General features: G+C 45.0%; 2 protein-coding genes and 1 pseudogene across 3 annotated transcripts; 2 read left to right on the plus strand and 1 right to left on the minus strand.

The window, feature by feature from the left end:
- The first annotated feature begins 432 nt into the window (after positions 1–432).
- On the plus strand, positions 433–3,857 carry LOC133924242 (triosephosphate isomerase, cytosolic-like; annotated as a pseudogene).
- Positions 3,858–10,976: 7,119 nt separating this feature from the next.
- Positions 10,977–12,204, plus strand: LOC133924252 (elicitor-responsive protein 1-like). The gene is made up of 4 exons (XM_062369704.1): positions 10,977–11,171; positions 11,330–11,395; positions 11,594–11,732; positions 11,827–12,204. Exons 1-4 carry the CDS (start codon positions 11,105–11,107, stop codon positions 12,014–12,016), a joined length of 462 nt encoding a protein of 153 aa, XP_062225688.1. The 5' UTR covers positions 10,977–11,104; the 3' UTR covers positions 12,017–12,204.
- Positions 12,205–14,907: 2,703 nt separating this feature from the next.
- On the minus strand, positions 14,908–22,311 carry LOC133924260 (ribonuclease II, chloroplastic/mitochondrial-like). 2 transcript variants are annotated; one of them, XM_062369726.1, is made up of 15 exons: positions 21,933–22,311; positions 20,753–20,912; positions 20,498–20,611; positions 20,338–20,415; positions 20,130–20,258; positions 19,120–19,338; positions 18,681–18,863; positions 18,539–18,601; positions 18,320–18,426; positions 18,090–18,239; positions 17,786–17,945; positions 16,956–17,351; positions 16,530–16,754; positions 15,447–15,604; positions 14,908–15,344 (listed from the first exon to the last, which is right to left on the minus strand). In XM_062369726.1, exons 1-14 carry the CDS (start codon positions 22,154–22,156, stop codon positions 15,473–15,475), a joined length of 2,340 nt encoding a protein of 779 aa, XP_062225710.1. In that variant the 5' UTR covers positions 22,157–22,311; the 3' UTR covers positions 14,908–15,344; positions 15,447–15,472. The 2 variants fall into 2 exon arrangements, with proteins under 2 accessions (XP_062225710.1, XP_062225700.1); XM_062369716.1 differs by having other exon boundaries at positions 14,908–15,604.
- Between the last annotated feature and the right edge of the window lie 840 nt (positions 22,312–23,151).

Genomic DNA, 23,151 nt, shown 5'->3' on the forward strand with positions numbered 1-23,151 from the left:
TGAAGCCTCTGACTTCACAAGATGTGAAGTCACGGTGACTTTACCTTTTTTTTTTTGAGTTATTCGATCTCACATGAATAAATAAGATTTGATGCTATAATATTTTTTGTGAACAGTATAATTGATGTAGATAATGAATACAGTAACCAATTGTAAATTATTATAGCTTTTTTAGCAAATTACTGTTCTCCTCTGACTTCATGAGTACCTGAATCCGCTGTAACATCCCATCACAAAGTGAATGAGATCCTCTGATTTTACGGTGTAATGATGTTACCGTGACTTGTAGGGAGTAAAATCACCGATGGATAGGTATAATTTGATATTACAGTATTTTGTAAACAGTAAAATCGCTATATTAATGTTACTGCATCTTGACCACGTGAGACTAGTGTTCACCACTTGCGAGTCACTGTTCAGCTCACTGACGTCAGTCTAGAAGATTTGGATCCCGCACAAAGTCACCGACCAAAATCCACCGCTTCCATCGCGGCTGCTTCGCCTTGCCTCGCGCACGACGAACCATGGCTTCCAGGAAGGTCTTCGTCGGCGGCAATTGGAAATGCGTAAGCTCAGAAACTTCACTGCCCCCTCTCGATTCGAAGCTTTGCTTGGTTTGATCTCTGACGGCGTACGCTGCGCGGCGCGCGTGCAGAACGGGACTGGCGAGGACGTGAAGAAGATCGTCACCGTGCTCAACGAGGCAGAGGTGCCCTCGGAGGACGTCGTCGGTGAGTCGTCTCAACTCTCGCCTCCTTGGAGGACAACCTCGAAGAACTGTTTCGGCAGGGGTTTGAGTGATTGGATCGATCTGCGCTGATCTGTGTGTTGGTTTTCGCTGACGTGTCCCAGAGGTGGTGGTGAGCACACCGTTCGTGTTCCTGCAGCAAGTGAAGGGGCTGCTGTGGCTGGACTTCGCCGCCGCCTCGCAGAACTGCTGGGTGCGCAAGGGCGGCGCCTTCACCGGCGAGATCAGGTTGCTTTTCCCTCTTGTTTTGATGTGCAGTGGTTCCGCGTTGTGGTAGTTGCGGTAGAATAGAATCAAGCGCTTGCCTGCTCGGTTGGATCGTTGGGAGCATGCAAATCAATGTAGAGTACGGATTACAGAGTGATGAGCAGTTGGCGTAAGGGTTTCATGTCCCAGTTGCTCGTCTGGTTTCAGTTCTTGGAAATGTGGCTTGATTTCTGGAGCAAGGTGTTCTCGATTTGATCATTGGGGGTCAGATTTGCATGCGCACTGAAGATTTTTTTTATGTGTTTTAGTGTCCACATTATCGTGGTTCATATTTGAAACCAGTAAATGCACTGAGTCTCTGACTTTCTGGTCATAGATGGGATCCTTGGAATGTTAACTAGTGATGAGTAATGCGCTACAAAAGGCTGCTGTTCATAGCTAATCCAACTGTTTGTGGTTATTGTGGAGGTTCTGCAGTGGTATCATTATAGTGCGTGCATTTGTCCAGAGATATTCATTTCGTCAATCCAATGTGAGGAGTGCTGCCTCCAACTCGCTAACATTTGTTGTTCTTATTGCAGCGCTGAGATGCTGGTCAACCTGCAGGTGCCATGGGTCATTTTGGGGGCACTCTGAACGGAGAGCGTTGTTGGGTGAATCAAACGGTGTGAGTGTCTGTAATGTGTTTGGCTGTTGGATTTGTTCTCGTTGATCTGGTCTGATTTATCACTATTTACCTTCCTGTATTGCCTACCCCAACTTGCTTGGGACCAAGGCTTTGTTGTTATTGCTGTATTCCTGTATTATTGCTACTCTGCTAGATGCTTGGGGCTTTTAAGAAACTGTCATGACAATTACTGGAAATGTGTTGAATAGATTTCTACTTTTCATGTCAGATTCGATTGCATCACTTAACTGTTGAAGTTAATTTACTTAGATATCAGGATTTGGGTTCAGAAACCTGGTCGCCACTGCAACCAGATTTGCCTCTGGTGAAACAATGGCTGTTGCTAGGCTGGGGACTAGCAAAAAAAAAAGTAATATAGATCGCCCCCCATTGTCATGTTTTATCCTAACCAGGCTTTATGAGTCGAGTTTTGATCTTCTTTTTCACCAATTATGCAATTTTGTGCAAATATGTGATTATGTTCGCTGTTTAGAGTAATATGCTTATGCAGTGTTGATCCTCCGTAACCTAGCATAAAAGCTGTGTTGCTAACTCAGTGAAGATTGGTAATCTGAAATCAGCCAGTGCGCCAATTATAAGCCTTCTAGCGATCATGTTTATTAATTGTGTTGTTTCATCCAGTTTTTTAAACCTCTATTTCCAGCTGAGAAGTCTTCTGTTTCTTTACTAACTGCCTCATTTCACTTAATGACAACAGTTCATTGCTAATAAAGTGGCGTATGCACTCTCCCAAGGTCTCAAGGTAATTGCTTGCATTGGTGAGACGCTTGAACAGAGAGAAGCAGGAACAACAATGGATGTTGTTGCTGCACAAACTAAGGCTATTGCAGGTAACTTGATACCATTCAAGCAGATTACATATAATAAGCATTTGCCTTTCTGCCTTATCAGTTAACATCTTATCAAGTCATGCTTATGTTCAGCAAAAGCTTCATGTAAAAAAAGCTGCTTCATTCCTTTTTATAGCGTTTACACTGGATGGTCAAAATCCTGTAGGAAGAATCAGTGTCTTGTGAAAGTATGAATAAAAATGTAAGATAGTAGAGCACATTGGCTGATGAGAATACACTGCGATGAAGTCTGAAAGATATTATCATTTGAATATAAACTCGGAAAAAGAAGCCTGCTCTTTTCTCCCATTTCACTGTTTAATGTTCGCCTTTTTCCAGAGAAGATATCAGATTGGACAAACGTGGTATTGGCATATGAACCAGTTTGGGCTATGGAACCGGCAAGGTTGCAACCCCTGCTCAAGCTTAGGAGGTATACCTTCCTTAAGTTAGAACAATAACTGCATGATTGACATTTTATATCTTGACACGGCTCCTTCTAAATTGACAAATTGATGTCGATGATTCTTGATTCTGCTCTTTCTGATTCTCAAACTTGCATGATATTTTAGGTACATGATGGTCTGAGAAAGTGCCTCTACACTAATGTTAGTCCTGCAGTTGCTGATTCTACCAGGATAGTTTATGGAGGTAGTACCATTTAAGTTGTCTTCAATCTCTTTGACTACAATGTGTTGAAAGTGCTCTTCAGACTTTATTCAACTGTGAAATGAAAGATAACCTAAGTCACTCTCGTTAGTGTCAATTTCTTGGGTACACGATCACAAGTTAGCTTCTAAACTAGATTTGACCCTTTTGTATTATAAATTTGTCTTTCTAGGGTCTGTAAATGGAGCCAACTGCAAATAACTTGCGGCTAAACCAGATGTTGATGGATTCCTTGTTGGTGGAGCTTCATTGAAGGTCTTGTCCCTATCTCTTCTCCATGAAAATCTTTATGAGCAAAATCCAAGTAGTAAAAAAGAGAAGTGTGGTCAGCGCTGTTCTTGCAGCTGATACCACTTTTTTTTTATGCTTTTGCAGCCTCAATTTGTGGACATCGTCGAGTCTGCGACTGTCAAGTCTTCATCTGCCTAGTATTTGAATGCAGCCAGATGCTTGTAGGAGTGAACGCAGCTGATCTTTTTATAGTTATTCATTTTACCATAGCTTTGTTCTGTCATTCTAGCTCCAGTGTGCGTCGTTTGTGTATCATGCCTATGCTTGTGTTTCAGTATCCGAAGACAGTTGGATAATTCGAACCGCGCATCTATGCCCCGTGCGTTAATCCTGCTCCATTGCGGGCTTTGGATGCGGAACTGTAATCGAGTCATTCGGATGTCGTGTTGTTAATTGAATTCGTCAAGTGACTTTGAGTTAGCAAAGTGCTTGTCTTTTGCAAAGCTTCTGTCAGCCTTAGGGATGGCAATCGGATACGGTGGGTACGGATAGTGCTCAATTATATATGTATCTGTCAATTTTTTATCTGCCTATGAGCGTCCGTGGGCGAAGAGCAGCCCCTAGTCCTGTCGCTCGCAGGCATCCGTCACTCACAGGTATACCTATTTAACAGATATACCAAACACTGTCATAAGTTTCATGCATCATTCGTTCATTTTGTGTGAAAATAGTGTAATAGTAACAACAAGACATATAAATAAATTATTTCAGTATGATTTCAACTCAAATAATTTTAGCAAGATGTATTATTTCAGTATGATTTTAGCCAGACGTATATTAAACTTCAGTATAATCATTTGCTCACAAGCACCACACAGTTTCCACTTAAATGAATATTTGAACAAATGAGCACTTTGAAGGCTCAAATGAACATGTGAATATTGAATAAGGACATTGTTGATATAAAGAATAAGGGGTCTCTTCTTAGACGGGGCTCAAGTCGGCAGATGCCAACTGGCGGTTGATATTTTCAAAAACATGCTCCCCTACGTGACCAGACGAGGCTCACGACTAGTCCCCTGGTCACATATGGAAATATCGCTATCAGGAAGGGCTGGTTACGGTGCAGGTACTCATCTAACCAATCTAAGAATATTTAATATCATCCACTCATGTGGGCCGACGCAGAGACTGTGTGACTATTCCCGTAGCATTGCTACGGGACGGCCTAGCAAGGGTGTGTGATGGCCGGGCAGGCGGGCGTGACGAGCGTGCAGCAGACGTGACGAGCGCGCAACAGGTGTGACAGTGGTTGGCAGATAGGACAGGACGTGCAAGACGACCAGGTCAGGCTGTGTGTGCCCGCCACCCGTAATGATGACCTAAGAGTAGCTGTCTTTGTCAGGTATAGGATAATCATTGTATGTTGGCATAGTTTGCTTGTATGTACGCTTCACCTCTTACTATATAAAGGGGGAGGACTGGGCCTGTGAGGGGGACGTTAGATAAGTTCATCATCCAACTCATAAGAAAATAAATAAAACATAAGACTATTATCCTGAGTGAGGTCTGAACCTGGATAAATCTTGGTATTCTGGAGTTCCTTATATACATACTCACCAACAACCACTTGAAACGATGATCATGCACCCATCGTCCGGCATACCCTGGATATATTGTCAGTGACTAACCCTGGACAGTTGGCACACTAAGTAGGGAGGCGCGTTTTCACGTTTCGGTAAGTATTGATAACTCGATTGGGCTACCCATGGCAAGATAGACGGTAACCGCTAAGTCCCGTTCCGCCGACGAAGCCTTCAAAGACTGCCAGAACAATGTCTAGGTTAGAGAAGTGCTCGTTGACATAAGCGAAGACAAGGCAGACGCCGGGGAGTGCAGTCACAAACAAGTGGTTGCTGATGTTCCCATGGAGCCTCTGCTCGGGAGCACCCGCCTCCTTGGAGGCCATCAAGAACCAGTCGATATGACCAGTTACGGTGTCTCTAGAAGTGTGGCAGATCTGAATGCCGGTGACCTGGAGCATTGAGTTGAAGGGGGTGAACGCTTGACTAAGAAGATTGTAGAAACGTGCCCGCCGCTGGTCGTCCTCCCTCACCACTCACTCCAAGTCTCTCTTCATCACCAACAGCTCCTCCCGACAAGCTAGTCACGGAAACAGGTTGTAAACCACGCAAGAGTCAGCTAGTCGAGTCTCACTAGGCTAGCCTGGGACTACACATGGCTTAATGATGGTAGGGCTAACGCATCCCAAAGATCATTTGCAGGATCTCTCGCTCGACTGCAAACCTAAGTTCGCACTCGACCACAGCTTCTAGACTACGCTGGTCGTCGGCATTATCAACAGGCGTACTTTGGGGCTCAAAGTGAGCAAGTGGCATGGTCGAAGACTCAGAACGAGCAGGTGGGTGGTCAGTTCGGAGACTCTATGACCATAGCAGCAACACAAGCTTATCAGAGAAATTAAAAGATTCATTCATACATAATACAAGCCTAAATTACAGTTTAAAGTTTACTCTTCTACAGCCTCCTCGATGGTCTCCACCTGGAAGATAGACACTATGAAATTGGCCGACCCTTGACACTCCGCCTCCATCCTCTCCATGGCTACAGGATCGGCGGGCACGACACCCTTCCAAACAATCTCAAGGTTGAAGTTGGGATCACAACAGCAGTAGCACTTGAGAACGTACCGTGGCTTTCGTCGCTGTCATCACATCCTCTGAGGTCCTCACTACCAGGATGCTTGGGAGTTGGGCAAACCTCTCCATTAGAACGTGAATGGGGCAACCCTGTCAGCCTTAGGGTTGGTGAAATCTAGCCCGACGCTCTTCAAGGGTCGCCAGATTGCCTTAAAGGCTTCCTCAAGAATACCGCAGATCTTTCGCTCATCCTCCTTGAGCTAAGAACGTTCAACTGTGAACATTGCATTTTCTTGTTGAAGCTTGGCATTCTTTGCTGAAGCAAGCGCCTTGCCTTCTTCTCTTCGGCCACCAGCCTCTCCAGCTCGGTGCACCTGCTATCCGCCGCCTCCTTCTCGACGATTAGTCTTCGGATAGAGATGGGAAGGCTGGTGACCAAGGAAAGTAGGTCAGAGCCTGGAGCAGGCTCCACGATCGGCTCTGCTGACGCAGAGGTCATGGCTAGTGCTCCCGGCGTTGAAGCCACTAGAGGCTAGAGGGCTGGAGCATCTTACTGAGGCGTTGAAGGAGTTCTAACCAGGGCCTATGGTGGGGTCAAGGACCTGTAGAGATAACAGACTTTGGAGTCATGAAAGAAAGAAAACTTCCAAAACATCTACACCTAACTAGGAAAAGTACCGCGTGAGTGGAAGGGTAAGCATGAGCCTTGTCCTCATGAAGATGCCGGTGACCGATGTCCCATGGATGCGTTTGGACACTTCCGCGGAAGCCAAGTCCTCCGCTGATCTCTTCCTCACTGGTGTAGGACCATGGAAACTAGTAGCCTGATCGCCCTCCGCCTGGTACGAGTGTGTCTGGCCCGTACAAGCCTTGTCAGAGTGTGTCTGGTCAGTGCCAGCCTGGTCAACCCTCTATCATCCAGCACCGCTCACAGAATCTCCACTCATAGTCACTGGCTAGCTCCGAGCAGTCTGGTGGCTGGCTAGGGTGGTGCTAGACGATGGGGTGGTCGTTTGGGCGACCAAATTGATGTACCGAACGATCTCCATGACCTCATCTACTATCGGACACAGGATATCGACCTTAGGAAGACCCTATAGTGGCCCAAATCATAAATTCCTTTTCCCAAATCAAGGATTGAGGGTGATGATTGCGGGGAGAGGCCAGACTTACCAGTCTGAGCCGAGCCATCTTTGATGAAGTAAGGTCACTAACGGAGGAGCACCACGTAGAGGGCCATCTTTTCTCAGGACAGCCGACATTAGGACTCGGACCCGCGAATCGATGACCTCATCAGTGAGATCTAAACAGAAGGAGTATGTAATGGGTCATACGCCTAGCAAGAGAGAGAGAGAGAGAGAGAGAGAGAGAGAGAGAGAGAGAGAGAACACCAAAGAAACATTGCGATGTTACCCGTGGAGCTTTGCCGGGTGTCGTCGTCACTCCCAGTGTATAAGAATGCTGGATGAGACCTCCTTCGCAAGGGGCACAATTGGCACTTGATGAAATCACGGACGACATCCGATCCCGTTAGTCCAGCTTCTCTAAGCTGCTTAACCCTAGTGGCAAGAGTCAGCAGCTCCGGAGTTGTCTTTGGGATGCTCCCCTAGTTTTCGGTGACCAGCGTCGGTGGGCTCGGCATGCGCAAGTGTCCAAGGCATTATCTGATGATAGGTAGAACCAATCCTCCTTCCAACTGGACCACGACGATTTGAGGCCCATCTCGAGGTAGGAATCCGCGATGCTGTCATGGAGACGGAACCCACAGCTCCCGGTGGCACGTCCGGTCACCGATCGGGCCAAGTAGGAAAACTAGAAGAGATCGAGACACGACTCGTCTCCAATAAAATTCTCACACATGTGAGCAAAGATGCTCAACATAATAATAGAATTAGGGTTAAGATGGAGGTGGTGGATGTCGTAGAAGGTAATGATGGTGGTGAAACTCAGAGAAGGTCGGCATGAGGCTGGCCAGGAAGAAGGAAACAAACATGACGACCTCTATTTGGCGAGGAGCAGACACGCTCTCCCCGGAGCGAAATCCAGAAGACAAGCGACGAGGAAGCAGGCTGGTGTCGCGCATCTGTTTCATCTTCGTCGTATTGCGCTTGGACTTGGGGAAATCTAGTTCATTACCGGTGCGTGGCTCCATAGCGGGTGTAAGAATGGGGATGGAGAAGAAGGGCTCTGAGCGCAAAATGATTGGATGCTATGGGAGGTGGCGAAAGGATGGGGAACCTTGGGCTTTCTAATTTATAGGGCCAACGCGATATCCCAACCGCTACGGAGTCCAGCTGCCATGAAATTCTAAAAGATGCGCCTAGGGAACCAAAATTCCCTCGGGTATGGCGGCAATTAATGTTTCTCTCTCTCACGATTCTCTCCACTCACATTTTTCTCTCCCCCACGATCTCTCTCTCTCTCTCTCTCTAGACGTTTAAACCTCCTCTTGGGACGAGGTTTCCTAAGTTGACCCTAAGAGCGGGCCACATCGATAACCACTCCCTAGACGAACTAATGTTCATACGGGGCCCAAGTGATCCAACCAAGCCCAACCATGGCCACATAGAGTCCAGCGACCTCAGAACCAAATAGTGAACCACTCAGTCCACCCTATATGTAGTGAAGTTTGGGGGCTACTATCGATGTAAAGAATAAAGGGTCTCCTATCAGGCGGGGCCTAGGCCGGTAGATACTAGCTAGTGGTTGATATTTTCAAAACCATGCTCCCCAACGTGACCAGGCGAGGCTCGCGCGATCAGTCCCCTGGTCGCAGATGGAAATCTCGCGACCAAGAAGGGCTAGTCGCGGGGTAGATACTCACATAACTAATATAATCACTTTTAATATCATGCATTCATGTGTTTTCCTTCCTCATGTACCTTTTCGGCGAGCAAAGTCATGGGCCAGCGTAGAGACTGTGTGACATGTCTTGTAGCATTTAGCATTTAATGCTACAGGATGGTTTGGCAAGTGTGCGTGACGGTCGGGCAGGCGGGTGTGACGAGCATGCAGCAGGCGTGACAATGGTTGACGGATAGGATATGATGTGCAGGATGACCAGGCCGAGTCGGGTGTGCCCGCCAACCGTAATGATGACCTACGAGTAGTTGTCTTTGTCAGATATAGGGCAGTCATTGTATGTTGGCACAATATGCTTGTATGTACACTTCACCTCCTACTATATAAATGGGCAAGGACCGGGCCTATGAGGGGGATGGTGGACAAGTTCATCATTCAACTCATAAAAAAATACATATGACGTAGGGTTATTATTCTAAGAAAGACTTGAACCTGGATAAACATTGGTGTTCTGGAGTTCCTTCGACACATACTCACCAAGAACCACTCAAAATGCTGATCACACACTCATCGTTTGGCATACCTGGATATATAGTAAGGGACTAACCCTCGATAGACATCAGAGAACTATATGGGCATACATGTTTCGTGAGTATAAGTACGTCTTACCTGTATCCGTACATATCTATCCGCCGGATAGTATTTTCTGCCTAGTAACGTACCCGTGAGTACCAAATATTATCGATATCTTATCCTATTCTAATATTTATCTACGAGTAAATAGATAATTGGAATAAATTATCATCGCTAGTCAACCTGTTACATCTAGCTCTACATGTTATGCTACTCAATACAATCAGTACAACGTCTTGAATAATTAATTCGAAGAGAAAAGAATACAAGTTGACGAATAAAGTCAATAGTTGTTGCCCACAGCACACGGGTTCATCAGTTTCCTCGACGGGATACCTACTAACGAGTAACGACTACTTTCGATCTGAAACAAAATTTAATTTTTTTCACTTGCATATGTTTGATGTGCTGCGCTTTCTTTGTTTCGTTGTCAGCTTACTGGTATACCAAAACCAAAAGGGATGAGATCAGCGGCAGAAAAGAAATCAGGCTGAGGCCAGATGCAAATGCCGCCCACTCCTACATGTCTTGAATACAACATGACTTGAGACCAACTAGCCTTAGTTGAATGGTGCCTCAAACAGCGTACGCGAATTCATCCCTGATCCTGGTCTTGGACTTCGTCGCGTTGGGACTCGATGGATATCTAGCTAGTAGAAACTCGATGGAAGCACGCGTTGAAGCACACAATTACCCGCGTAGAAATGATCAAACCTTTCTAGATGACTATACATTACCGATCGCAGGCCACACACCAAGATACATGACATACGGTTGGTTAAGAAAGAAATGAATTGTCAAATGCCTAGAAAAGGGGATATCTTCGGGTGATAACTTTAAACCGTTCGATTTCAATCGGGCGGTCACCCTTCATTCTCTTTCCTCCCTCCCATGGCAACATGCTTCTTCCTTTGACTGAACTGACAGCCTGCTTTTCCCTTCCTCCTGTCGTCTCTAACGGTACCCTATCACCAGATCCGTACCCATAGCATACAGCTACGCTAACCTCTCTATTTTGAAACTCCCTCGCTCTAATACCGACCCATCCGATGATCCTCCGCTACCAGCGGTCGTACCCCCACCGCTTACCGTTCCCCCCATGCCAGTCTTCTTCGCCCAGACCAGTCTCCCTTCCGGAAGCTCTTCTAAGCCCGAAGGAAGCCTCCCTCCCCTAACCCCGCCGTCTCCCGACCGGTCTCGTTTTTAGCCGCTGGTCATTAGGAGGTGTGAACATTCTACTAGTAGTACAGGACGAGTCACATTCTACTAGTAGTACAGGTCGAGTCACATCACATGGCACAAACGCGCCGTGCGTTATAGCAACAGGTCAAAGGCACATCGAGGCAGGCAGAGTCTGCTCGGGGAATGCTTCTTTGTGTGAGGAGGGCGCGCGGAAGGAAGGTGTGGACTCGCACGTTTTGGGCTTGGCGACTGCTTCAGAGCTTTGACTTGTACAAGCCAACCGAGGAAGGAGCAGAGGTAGCGGCGGCCTATATATATCATACGCCCGATCACGGGCTCCGTGCCGTAGCGCACAGAGCGAGCGAGAGGGACGCGGAAGGAGAGGAAGCGCAGAGCTGCCGCGCGCGCCCGAGATAGAAGATCAGCAGCGGTTCGAGAGGAGGAGGAGGAGGAGATGGGGAAGGGCGTCCTGGAGGTGCACCTCGTCGACGCCAAGGGCCTCTCCGGCAACGATTTCTTAGGTGGGTGGGTCGCCTCGCCTCTCGCCTCTCGCGCGCGCGCGCGGGCGTTGGTGTGCGCTCTTGGTGATTCGGGCTGTGTCGTTCTTGCGGCCGGTTTCGGTGGGGGGTGGCCCGTGGTCCTGATCTAACCGTCACCTTGTGTTGCGCCGCTCCTGCAGGGAAGCTGGACCCGTACGTGATCGTGCAGTACCGGAGCCAGGAGCGCAAGAGCTCCGTCGCCCGAGGTCAGTCCTAGTATACATCGCGCTCCCCTTCTCTTCCGATCAGGGCGTGCCGAACGCAACCCGAGCGCCCAATTCTCAAGTTAGAACGGAGCGACGGGGACGCCGTTGGCATTGACGAATGACAATCCAACCCACACGAGCCACGGCTGTGAAATGCGATCTCTCCTCTAAACGAACCGTGACCTGTGCATATCGCAGACCAAGGGAGGAACCCGTGCTGGAACGAGGTGTTCAAGTTCCAGATCAACTCCTCCGCGGCGAACGTGCAGCACAAGCTCATCCTCCGGATCCTGGACCACGACCACTTCTCCAGCGACGACTTCCTCGGCGAAGCGACGTGAGCGCCCGTCAACCATGCCGAATCGCTGCTCCTGATTGTTCTGCCCTCCAGAACAACTGACTAAATTAACCGTTGGTTTCTCGCGCTGCAGGATCGACGTGACGGACATAATCAGCTTGGGCACGGAGAGCGGCACGTACCAGCTGAACGCGGCAAAGCACAGCGTGGTCCTCGCGGACAAGACGTACCACGGCGAGATCAAGGTTGGCGTCACCTTCACCGCCGCCCAGGTACAGGAAGGTGGAGAAGTCGGAGGCTGGAGGCACAGCTTCAATCACTAGAAGATGCGGTGAACTTTCAACTTCTTTCGTTGATTGGTAGTATTCGGATTGGATGTAGCTTTGTTCGTACCGACAGCAATTTACGCCTAAAATTGTGATGGGATTCAAGTGTACTGCACATTCTTAGCTCTCTAGATGTGTATTCAGGAATGCTCATCAGGAATGAATCTGAATGGTGATTGGACCGACTCGTTTCGTTAGGTTGGTTGGTTGGGGGTGATCCGTTAACCGTCCGGTCCCGGAACCAGTCGCCCGCTCTTGTCTGTGATTTTCGTTTCGTCCCTGGCCAGCTGCCAAGCTCCATCGAGGGTACCATGCGCTCCACAAAAGGTAGCCACCTGGTGGACCGTGCCGCGACCGCCTTCGGCATGGCGATTTTTTAAAAAGAAATAATATTATTTTATTAAAAAATTGTAAAAGTAATATTCAAAATAGTAAAGTTACATAAATAAGTGTCAGTTGACACTTTAACGGTTGATTAACCACCAATCTATAATTGAAGTGTCGACTAATTCTTTATCGGTAACGGAATAGTTGACATCTAATTCCCTATTACCCTATCAGCATACCAATTGCCAATAGATTATTTGTCACACAAACAATATTAAAAAAATCATAACTTTCTTGTATAATCTCGGATGAAGATAATTTTTATATAAAAATTATACCTATTTGTCGGAGGATTAACTCCAGTAGCAGAGATCCCGAGAGACCCCTTTTTAGAGATTCGGTCGGGGGGTGATCCTGAACAAGTTCGTCGGGGAAATAAATGGGAATGAATGCAACGGCCGGCGGTGGTGGTGTGGCCTAGTGCAAGAAGAAGTAAATGCACCAGAATTTAGACAGGTTCGGGTCGCACGGGGGCGTAATACCCTACTCCTGTATGGATGCTATAACTGTCCTGAAGAAGTCCCTCAAGGATGTTACTGGTTACAAGGATATTGATCTATCTAAGAACTTCGGACTCCTTTTTCTTCGGCTGGAACTGAGCTCAGCCTCCCTCACAGTATGTCTCTCGTGCTGTGTTCTTTGCTTGGTCTACGTTTTTTTCTTTTTCCTTACTTTTTTTCCCTCTCCTTTTCCTATGCTGCCGGCTGCTCTAAGTACACCCGGCCGCGACATGCCCCGGACCGAAGGAGGGGGCTCGAGTTCCGAGGCGCTACAAAATGGAAGAGGCGTCATCATTTCCTCTGGGTGAAGCGACCGGGGGTGGAAAATACGTTGCACGCCCAGTCATCTGTCACCATAAATGCCCTGGCAACGGACGCCGTGAAGAGGGCCCACTGGGTAGCCGCAGCGCAACCCGGCATGCCCGCCCTGTCTTGTTCCCCTGCCACAGCAGCACGGCAGACGGAACGCCTTGGTCCCCACGCCGTTATCCCGAGATGAGTCGGATGGCACGGGACGGGACTCGTGCAATTAATAACCTCACGCCTCTCTGCCAAAACATGGCAGGAACTGGCGCTGAGCGCGGCGGGAGCAGTTGGAGGCGACAGGCCACGCACGCTCATTAAATGCGGCCTCGGACCTTTGACTAGTTGACACCTCAGCGGTGGGCCCCGCGGGGGCCTTTTTGGTCATCGGGGCACTGAGTGCTCGGGGGTGCTGTACACCTCCCAGAGCACTCCCTCCCGAGCACTCCTTCTAGTCCTCGGGGAACCGAGTGCTCGGGGGTATTGTTCACCTCCCCGAGCACTCTCTCCTGATCCCTCGGATACGGATCCTCGGGGAACCGAGTGCTCGGGGCCCGCCGCGCGCAGTCCCGAGTACTCTCTCCCGGAACTTAGTTCTCCTGGTCGTCGGGGGACTAGGGTGCTCGGGGGTGATCGCACACCTCCCCGAACACTTTCTTCCCGGTACTTGGGCTTCATGGATCACCGGGGAACTAGGGTGCTCGGGAGCCTCGGACTGTGGCCCCAAGCTCCTTCTCCCGGGACTTGATCTTTTCTCATCTTGCAGGGGAGACCCCGTGAGGCGGCGCCATGTGGCGGATGGCTGGCCTGGCCTTGGGATTCGGAGACCCCCGGTTCCTGATACACCGATACTATTGATAATATCTACAAATTTGTAGTTCAACACTTTTATATTTAAATCTATTTAGATATAAAAAAAATAGCTAATCTAAACGGATTCAAATGTAAAAGTGTTCAACTACAAAATTATAGATACTATCGATACGTACAATTTTCATATAAAGATCATCTCAATCTAAAATAATTTAAGAAAATTTTGATTTTTTCGTTAAATATGATCCGTCGAACACAAGACTTATTGACAGTTGGTACGTTAATAGTCCTCCACGTACGTGACAAATAGGATGTATTTCGATTATCAATAGGTGGCTAGTTAATAATTGGAGTGCCGACTGACACGTATTTTTACAAATTTCTTATTTTAAATAATCTTTTTTAATTTTCTAATAAAATAATATTATTTAAAAAGTTCCGGCAGGACGAGGGTAGCTCGCAGCTCTTGCGCCGCTTTAGCGGACGCCCACGCTGCCGGGTGCGAGCGGGCCGCGTGGCCGTCTCCAACAAACAGATCCACCCGAGTGCTGCCAAGTGCCAACTGCCCAGCCCCTCTCCAACCCGGCGAAACGCGGTGGTGCAAAAGCAGGTGAGCCTTGCAGAATGGCAGCGCTCAGCATGGATCGGCCGAAGAAAAATCCTAGAACGTAAATGACACCTGAACAGCACAAAATTTCAGCACATTGAGCATGGAAGAGATTTATGATGCCATGTTACGTTAGTATGAAGCATACTATGACACGGGTATACTGAAGGTATACCTCCCTGCAGGGGAATTAGAAATGTCTGACCATCCATTATACTGCGTGTATTTCGCAGCGAGCGGGAAAGTGCATTCAAGCTTCTCAGATTCTGCCAACTGCCTAGATAACTGAATTTGGTCTTTGGCAATTCCATCATCTTAACCCATTGGTAAATGATACTGTATTTCGTACAGTGTTAATACTATATTACAATAAATTATACTTCAGAAGGAAATCTAAGGAAATGTCCTATCCTATACATCGAGTATACACCTCAACAGTTCAAAGGTAACAGCTGAAATTGTGCAAGAAATGAAATTTCCGACACCAGCAGGGGCACAAAACTCACAAAAATGATTCATACGAGTACAGCTATACAAAATTCCTGTTTATCAGCATTTGGACCCCTAACCATCACAAACAGAACATAATTCAAGAGAATGGAACTGTCAGCTTGTTTATCAACGCTGTCCATCTATGCTTTTACTGTGTCGTCCCCGAAACGGGTTAACAAGTTAGACGACTGGTACCTCCTAAAATGTTCGAATCGAGACCAACCTATAGCATCGGCACCAAAATGAAAAGCTGCAGTCACAATAGAAGAGCAGACGACTGCAACATTGCTTGTTGGCAAGAACGATTCTCAGGTGCATATAGTACCTGCAGGGAGTGAGCATTGCGTGCATTTACTCCTCAGTATCCTGTATAACCTCACTGACTGATAAGATATCGTCACGTGGATGAGCTGTTTCGACAGCGACAGTAACTTCATCTCCCACTTTCCCACGTGAAACAACTGTTGTAACTTGGATCCCAACCTGTCAGTGGCATTAGCCATTAGCATTGGAAGAATCATACTCGTGAGAAAGATAGAGAGGGAGATGGAAACCAAATGGAGACAGTTATTCCCTCTGGTTCGCAATACAAGTCAAAGTAACAGAACTGATGGCTGATTAGGCTAGCGAAGGGATACAGTTAACCAATTGTCACTGCAAGTAATAACTTATTTTCTCCAGAATTGCCCAGAAGCTCTGGAACTCACTAAAGGAGATAGCATCCAAGCTGATTCTAGGACTCAACCCGGATGGGGTCAACAAGGCTCCCCACTAACCATCCACAGGTTGGATCTCTCAAGTAGTACTCGAATTGGCTGTCTTCATTTAATTCTAATGGGAGAAAGGTGTCATTTCATTTTCTTTAGCCAGTTTGGATAAGTTTGACTAGAATTACTTTAAATGTTTAAGTAGTTATAAAAACCAATGGATAAAATCCGTACAGTCAGAAAAAGACTGAACTAGATACGGTAGTATTGGTTCAATTCTGTACAATTAGCTCAGTAGACCGACTGACTACCACTTTGTGGATATACCATGCCTCCCCTTCCACAGCATGTGTTTTTGGTGACCCATTCAGAAGGTAGAACCAAGTTTCCTTCTTTTATTTAAAAAGGAAAGGAATCAAGTTGTTTTGTACCCCCTACCAATTTGCCTGAAACCGTCAGGAACCAGGTTCTTGGAATAAATGAAAAGATCATGAACCAGTCAGAAGCAGCATAGATCATCTGGGATCAACCAGAACCGGTAAATAATCAGAGCAATTTAGGACTAATAGGAGTTAATCAGAACATATGCACACATACTACAGCTACTGCTCCAAATACTATCATGATGAAAGCAAAGACAGTATTATATGAAAATCTGCATCACCAAATAAAAATTTATTATAAGGAGAATGTTGATCTACCTCCACCAAAAGCAGAACTGCCATACGATCCTTGACAAACTTAAGAATCAGTGCTTTGTACTTCCTCCCCTTTGGTTGTCTCCTCAAATGTTCCAACAACCAATACCGTAAGCTGTTGCTATGAAGCCTCCTAGCTACTTTAACATGCATACTCGCAATAAATGTCATTCCTTCTAGGTCACCAGCTGAATATGGTGGAGAATCACCTCTGAGAAAAGCTTTTACCTACAAGTTAATTCTCCATCAGTATTCAAAAATAAGTTGACCGTAGATATATTCTTTGGATCAAGGTGCAATGATAAAATTACGAGAAATTGATAACACAATAAGAAAGTTAGGAACCTTAAATACGAATGCATAATTTCCAAATTTCTTGAATGCTATAAAACTTTTCCCGGTCCATGAGAATAATATAGGCGTATTTACCTGATAATGAGCTAGCAGATCAACATATCTTCGAATAGGAGAGGTGAACTGCACGTATCCAGGAATGCCAAGTACACCATGCGGTACAGGTTTTTTAAAATCCATTTCTGCGGCACGGAGCACACCGATATTGGCAAAGCTCCTCACAGGCCCTTCAGGTAGATGAGAAAACGCTGACACTGACGTGTTAGACTGAGGGTGACCTCTGTATGGCAATGGGAGATTGTTGTCAGAACCAAAAGTAGCCACTGCCTCGCCACAAAGTATCATCATCTCAGATACAAGCTGCATTGATGGATTGGCTTGGTCCTCAACATACAGATTAATATTTGGTTCAGGATCATCAGGATTTGACACCTTGATACGTGGCTCTATCATCGCAGTGTCTATTGAACCCTGCAGACTTCTGAGTGTCAACTTTATGAAGTAATCATCAGGTGGTCTCCGGAAATGGAAAGTTTTGCTAAGTGGCATACAGACTGAAGTGAAAACTGAAAAAAGAAAATAAGTATCGCCAATGGACAATGGAAAATGCCAGCCCAACTTCAAGGGATTTACTTTCTAATATACCAAGAAAATTTTGGTTTGTTTTTCTAATATACCCAGTCCTCTGATGAAATGTGCTAGAGTAAATTTGGTTTGTTTTTCTTGAAGAAAAAAGCAGATTTAAGTCGAGGGAGATGTGTTAACATTATTGATGTCATGCTAATGGTTCTTGTCATTCCAGGAATCTATAAGTACAGTGTGTCGTGCTTTCATTTGCAAATCAGAGTGACTTGTGCATGGATGAATTATAGACCAGCAAATAGCAAAGAAAAATTAGCACCTACCTGGCTACGACGCCACTGTCCACGAATGGAAGCAGCTTCTTGAAGAATCCTTAGTTCTTCCTCCTCTTCCAGGTTCATGTAAAGCAATTCAGTTGCACTCTCATATGTCAACATGTAGGTAGGTTTGATGACTGAATTCTCTATAGTATATTCTGCAATACTATGCACATAACAAATGGAATGTCAATGAATTCACTATGCTCTTATGAAATTCCTTTTTTTTTAAAGGCAATCTCAAAGAAAACAGGAAATAAAAGAACTGGTTCAAAGTTAGAAATCAGCAAGGGAAATAGTGGAATATTACCTCCCATCAGGATGTAAAATCACAGATACGCTTACAGATTTGCATTCTTTACCCTGCTGCAAGCTCATAGCATTCATGGCAAGCCTCTCTGGGAACATCGGAAAGGTAGCAGTTGGTAGAAAGATAGAGGTTCCTCTGTGCATTGCTTCCCTGTGGGCAAGAAACATGGTTTTCTAACAAATATAAGATGCTAATGATAGAAAGGCTAGAACGGGAGATGCAACAATGACCTATCGATGATGCTCCGGGGTTTAATCAAGCACGTTGGGTCAGCAACATGTATCCAGACCTTTATCCTACCATCAGGTAGTCTAGTTGCGCTCAATGCATCATCAAGCTGAGTCACCAAGAATTTGCAATGTTATATGGATTTATTTGTGGGAACTAACGCTAAATACATCGTTCATTCTCTGTGGAAAGATGTAATAGCAGAAGAAACAGAAACATACTTCATCAGCCTCATCTACATCAATGGCGTACACTTTCAAAGTTGAAAGATCCTTCCTGATATGCTGAAAAGAGAAAATACGAGAGATGTAGAAATGTATATACACATATAAAGAGTGTCAGCATCTGGTAGTAACTAAATACCATGTCTGAATCAGGGCAGTCCGCCAGAAGCTCCTCAGCAGCTGACAAAACTTCCTCATTGTACCTGATACGAACATCATACCTGAAAATATCGAGATTGACATGCACAGGGAAGTATCCAACATTTATAAGGAGCTTTAGAGCAGCTGATGACGTCCTTGTGAACCCCATAGCTTTGAGAATCTGCCATTACATTAAAAACCATGTTGGCAAACATAAAGAAGGGAAAACTTAACAATTTCCTTCAATAAAGAACGATGTTAGATTAAACAATGTTTCGAGTAAGAACTTTAGTAAAGGACCTGATACTTAACAAGCTAATTTTATGATAAATAAGGTTTTCAGAAATCCAAAAGACCAACAATAGTGTAAACAAACTCCAGACTTAAGTACAATATTGTGCATGGCAAAATAATGATAGTGGAATATGATATGTTACATTTCCTGCTAGTCTTCTTTGCCCATCGTCACATGCATCAACTGTGTATGCCTGAAGAGCCTCAATTTTTTTCCTGACTTTCTCTTCCATCAACCATGAATCTTTAGGAGGCTTGGAGTCCAGAGGTAATGCTTTGGCAGACTTGAGTAAGTGGACAAATTCTTCCAGTTCCTTCTCAGCTGCCTCTTTAGCAAGTTTCCGTCGTAGAAGTTCCTCTACCTACTACCAGATAAAAAAATATAAGTCTACCAGCCAATACAACAATGCAGGAATTAATTGCAGAAATTAATCAACAAGAGTAATTTAAGGAAATGTGCAGTTGCCAAATATACATAAATCAAATATTTATTTGACAAAACATGCCAGATTACAATGTCAAATGTCATATAGCACTCAATTGTGAAGCTTGACGAAAAACATGAGAACAAACACAGTGGGCTCAAAAAAATGTTCTTCCAAGGAGCAAAGATGGTATCCAACTAAAACCACGTACTCGGATTTGTGTTGGGCTTACACTGGAAACTGATGAGCAAAACCAATATCAAGAGACCAAAATGCTAGTTCGCATATCAAGTCATACAAACCATGGTCGTCAACAGATGAACATGCAGTGAGATAAACAGTGGAAAAGAATTGGCAGGCTTAAAAGAGACAAGGGAACTAGCGAACTGCGTTGTCTATTAAACTTCAGTCAGCCAAAGCAGTCTGAGGTCAAATGACCCCATGACGTATTTGCAAAAAAAAAAAAAAAAAAAAAGAAGACCCGTTACATAAAATAACTACAGAAACCAAAAGGAAGAATTAAAGTTTGTATAGAAATCGACCGCACTAGACATGTATATTCTATAGTTGGCCCTACAGAGTTAAATCTGGAGCTGCTACTGATAACAAGATCACCTTAGACAAAGCACTCTTAGATGGTGCTACCTATAAAAGATGTGCCATCTTACTTGCCAAAATCATCTAAAATATTCACATGATGTATCTCGCACAATATTTAGAATATATACCTGAGCAGGTGGGCGAGGTTGGTATATGGAATAATCTCTGCTCTCTACTTTGACAAAATATACTATATCCCTTGATAACAAGAAATGTGCACAGTAGCTTTCCAGAGACTCCTTGGTACCATACACTATCTGAGAAAATGACAAGAATGATATTTGAATATGTAACGGGACAAAATAGGAAATCAGACAAATTTATTGAACCTCTGACCTCTGCAAACTCCTCAACTGTTATTGATTTATCCTTCTCGGAAAGCTCCATCCAGGCACACTCTAAAACGGTTGGGTCCTATAAACAAATAATATGATTATGCTGATGCACACTATACATAGTACATCACTACACTTACAGCTCATGCAGCATTTCTTACCAAAAGATCTTGCGCTTTCTCAAGAAATTCCCCTATTCTTGAATAATCAAAATCCATGATACCAGGTACAACATATGTAACCTGCTGGGGCTTTATAGAAGACAAGATACCATTCTGTACAAAAGTGAAACAGCCATGTCACTAGATAATCTATAATGTCTCTGTTTGAAAAAAAATGATAAATATATGTTCAGATATAAATAAAATAGACTGGATAGTCTATTGCATAAATTATAGTTATCCTTTCCAACAAACCTGATCTGTCACCATCCAGTTTTTCTTTCCATCGGGCCTTTCAACAACTGCAAGCAAACATCTCTCAGAATCTTTCAGAAATTCAAGAAGCAATCCTTTATGTAATGTTCTCTTATCTATCTTATTGTCAGACAGTTCCTTTGTGCCCTGCAATCCTATCCTGAATAAGAATAAGGAATTCCAACAGTAAGCTTCAGTGTGTTTTAGATTGTTAGGAAATGATTAATAGCGATAACAAAATTCAGTAGCCATCGCATCATTTCAGAAATTATCATAAACATCTTGCAAAAATGCAAAAGGAAGGTGAGGAGAAGGGAAAACACCATATAGGGCAGCGTCATGTATATTACCGATATAAAATGGCCGTGATCTTGGAGTAGCTAGCTGAGTATCTACAATTATACATATTCCCACAATCGTATGAATCGTGTTAAACATATCTATCTAGAATATCTGCTGGCAAACACAGTCTAATAGATCAATGCAGTCTGTTGCTGTTCTTGTTCATTATATAAACTTTTATAGTCTCGTTATTTTTTAATAGGATTAGTTCCCATGCACAAAGTCTAATAGGATTAGTTCCCATGCACAAAGTGTAGAAGTGATCTCATGTAAGCTCAGCCACTGACATGACATACATCGTCATGTTTTCTGGTCATGAATAGAAATGACATGTCCTTTGCATAAATTTTTTAATTATACCCAAGAGTAGTCTCGTTATTACGCAACATAAAGAACACAACAGTTCACCACAAGTTCATCATGCACCAACAGAAGGGGCACATCAGGAGTCTACCTCATAAAAAGCGTGCAATCGCTCAAGAATGTTTGCTCCAGAAATTAAGGGGTTCAACCTCGAACAGCATTTTATCCCTCCTCCCACCACACACACAAAAGAAAACTTCAAACATTCATTTTCCTGCCCCTTTCCAACAAATTAGGAACTGAATGAACAGGTCGCTCCTAAGTTTTGCCGTTGTAGTTCAGTGGTTTCAGTGTTCAACAATGCAAGCCCCCACGATTCAATAAGGATGGCATGCTACTACTAAATAGTATTAGTTTAGTGGAATTCAGTAGCTAGTAGCACAAGCACATGCATACATACAACTCAAGCAACGCAATGGCAGACTCGTTCAAAACATGATAGCGATTTTTTTGGAGTGTATAAAGGGCGCATTACTTAGCCGATACCCGGACGCGCCGCCCGGACCGGAGCTCCTCCAGGACGGAATCCACGAGGCTATGCGCCATCCGGCTCCGACAGCCGCCGAGGACGGAAGAGTGGGCCCCGGAGAAAGCGGCGGCCGGGCGGACGGCGCGGCGGAGGGGACGGAAGCGGAAGAAGGCGAGCGCCGCCGAGGAGCAGCCGCCCGCCGCCCACGCCGCCATGGGCGACGGCCTCATCGACGCGCGACGAACGCTCGCGAGGGTTTAGTTTGGGTGAGGGGGGGATTTCCGGTGGGGTTTTGGCGATAAGAGACGACGAGCTCCCGCGAGTGGAAGGCGGGGATGGAGCGAGCGTGTGTGACGGGGAGGGGAGAAGAGGTGCTGCTGATATGGCAACGGTAGACGGCAGGGAAGAGAGATTATTATTATTATTATTATATTTATAATATTAATATTTAAATAAATAGACTTACAATGGAAATACGTATAAATAGATGTCTACTATTTTTGAAAAGACTACAGCACTTTTAAAAGGTGATACTTATGTCACAATAATACAAGTAACTCTTACCATCTTTGAGAAGGACAGACGGTGGTTAGACCCCAAACTCCCATTACCACCCTCTAAGAGGGTCTTTAGCGCCTGTGTCAGTGGCGGTTAGCTCATTTAACGTGCTCACCCTATACCGCCCGTTGAGAGCGCTCCTAATCTCATGAGTTATTTAAGATAAAAATAACAAAAATCTTAAAAAATATTAAAGTGAAGGTAGAATACATGTAAGTGAAATGAAAAAAAAACACTAAATATTAGATAGAATATATAGATATATTGAGTACACGAAATTTGAACATTACTAATAGCATATATGCTATATCTAAGATAGATACACAACTTAGGTAATAGATTAAAAATGATATAACCACATTGAATTCAACAAGTACAACATTTTAGTATGGAAGAAGGGTCCGCACAGTGACTTCCTCGCGTACGAAAGAATGGTCCTCGACACCAGGTGAACTTGACCGCTAGTAAACATAACCTAGCCAAACAACCAAAGCAGGTATGCCTTCAAGTGTCTCATGATCGAGAGTACACACTGACTTCCGGTGGATGTATGCAGGCTTAAAGTAATGCAAATAATGATAAATAAAATATCTTGAAAATCATAAAATAAATGGGAAGATAAATTGCAAGATACCTAGAACTGAAGGATCCACTTCTTCGTGGGTCC

The sequence above is a fragment of the Phragmites australis genome, chromosome 1, assembly GCF_958298935.1.
Source record: "Phragmites australis chromosome 1, lpPhrAust1.1, whole genome shotgun sequence".
Lineage (NCBI taxonomy): Eukaryota > Viridiplantae > Streptophyta > Magnoliopsida > Poales > Poaceae > Phragmites > Phragmites australis.

Bases quoted from the DNA above. Each gene is read 5' to 3' on its own strand.
- LOC133924252 (XM_062369704.1), top strand. From the start codon at position 11,105: ATGGGGAAGGGCGTCCTGGAGGTGCACCTCGTCGACGCCAAGGGCCTC. The intron at 11,396-11,593 runs GTCAGTCCTAGT...TGCATATCGCAG, and splicing joins CAAGAGCTCCGTCGCCCGAG to ACCAAGGGAGGAACCCGTGC. The intron at 11,733-11,826 runs GTGAGCGCCCGT...CTCGCGCTGCAG, and splicing joins GACTTCCTCGGCGAAGCGAC to GATCGACGTGACGGACATAA.
- LOC133924260 (XM_062369726.1), bottom strand. From the start codon at position 22,156: ATGAGGCCGTCGCCCATGGCGGCGTGGGCGGCGGGCGGCTGCTCCTCG. The intron at 19,339-20,129 runs GTATATATTCTA...ATCTGGTAGTAG, and splicing joins AACCTCGCCCACCTGCTCAG to GTAGAGGAACTTCTACGACG. The intron at 16,755-16,955 runs GTAAATACGCCT...ATTAACTTGTAG, and splicing joins ATCTGCTAGCTCATTATCAG to GTAAAAGCTTTTCTCAGAGG.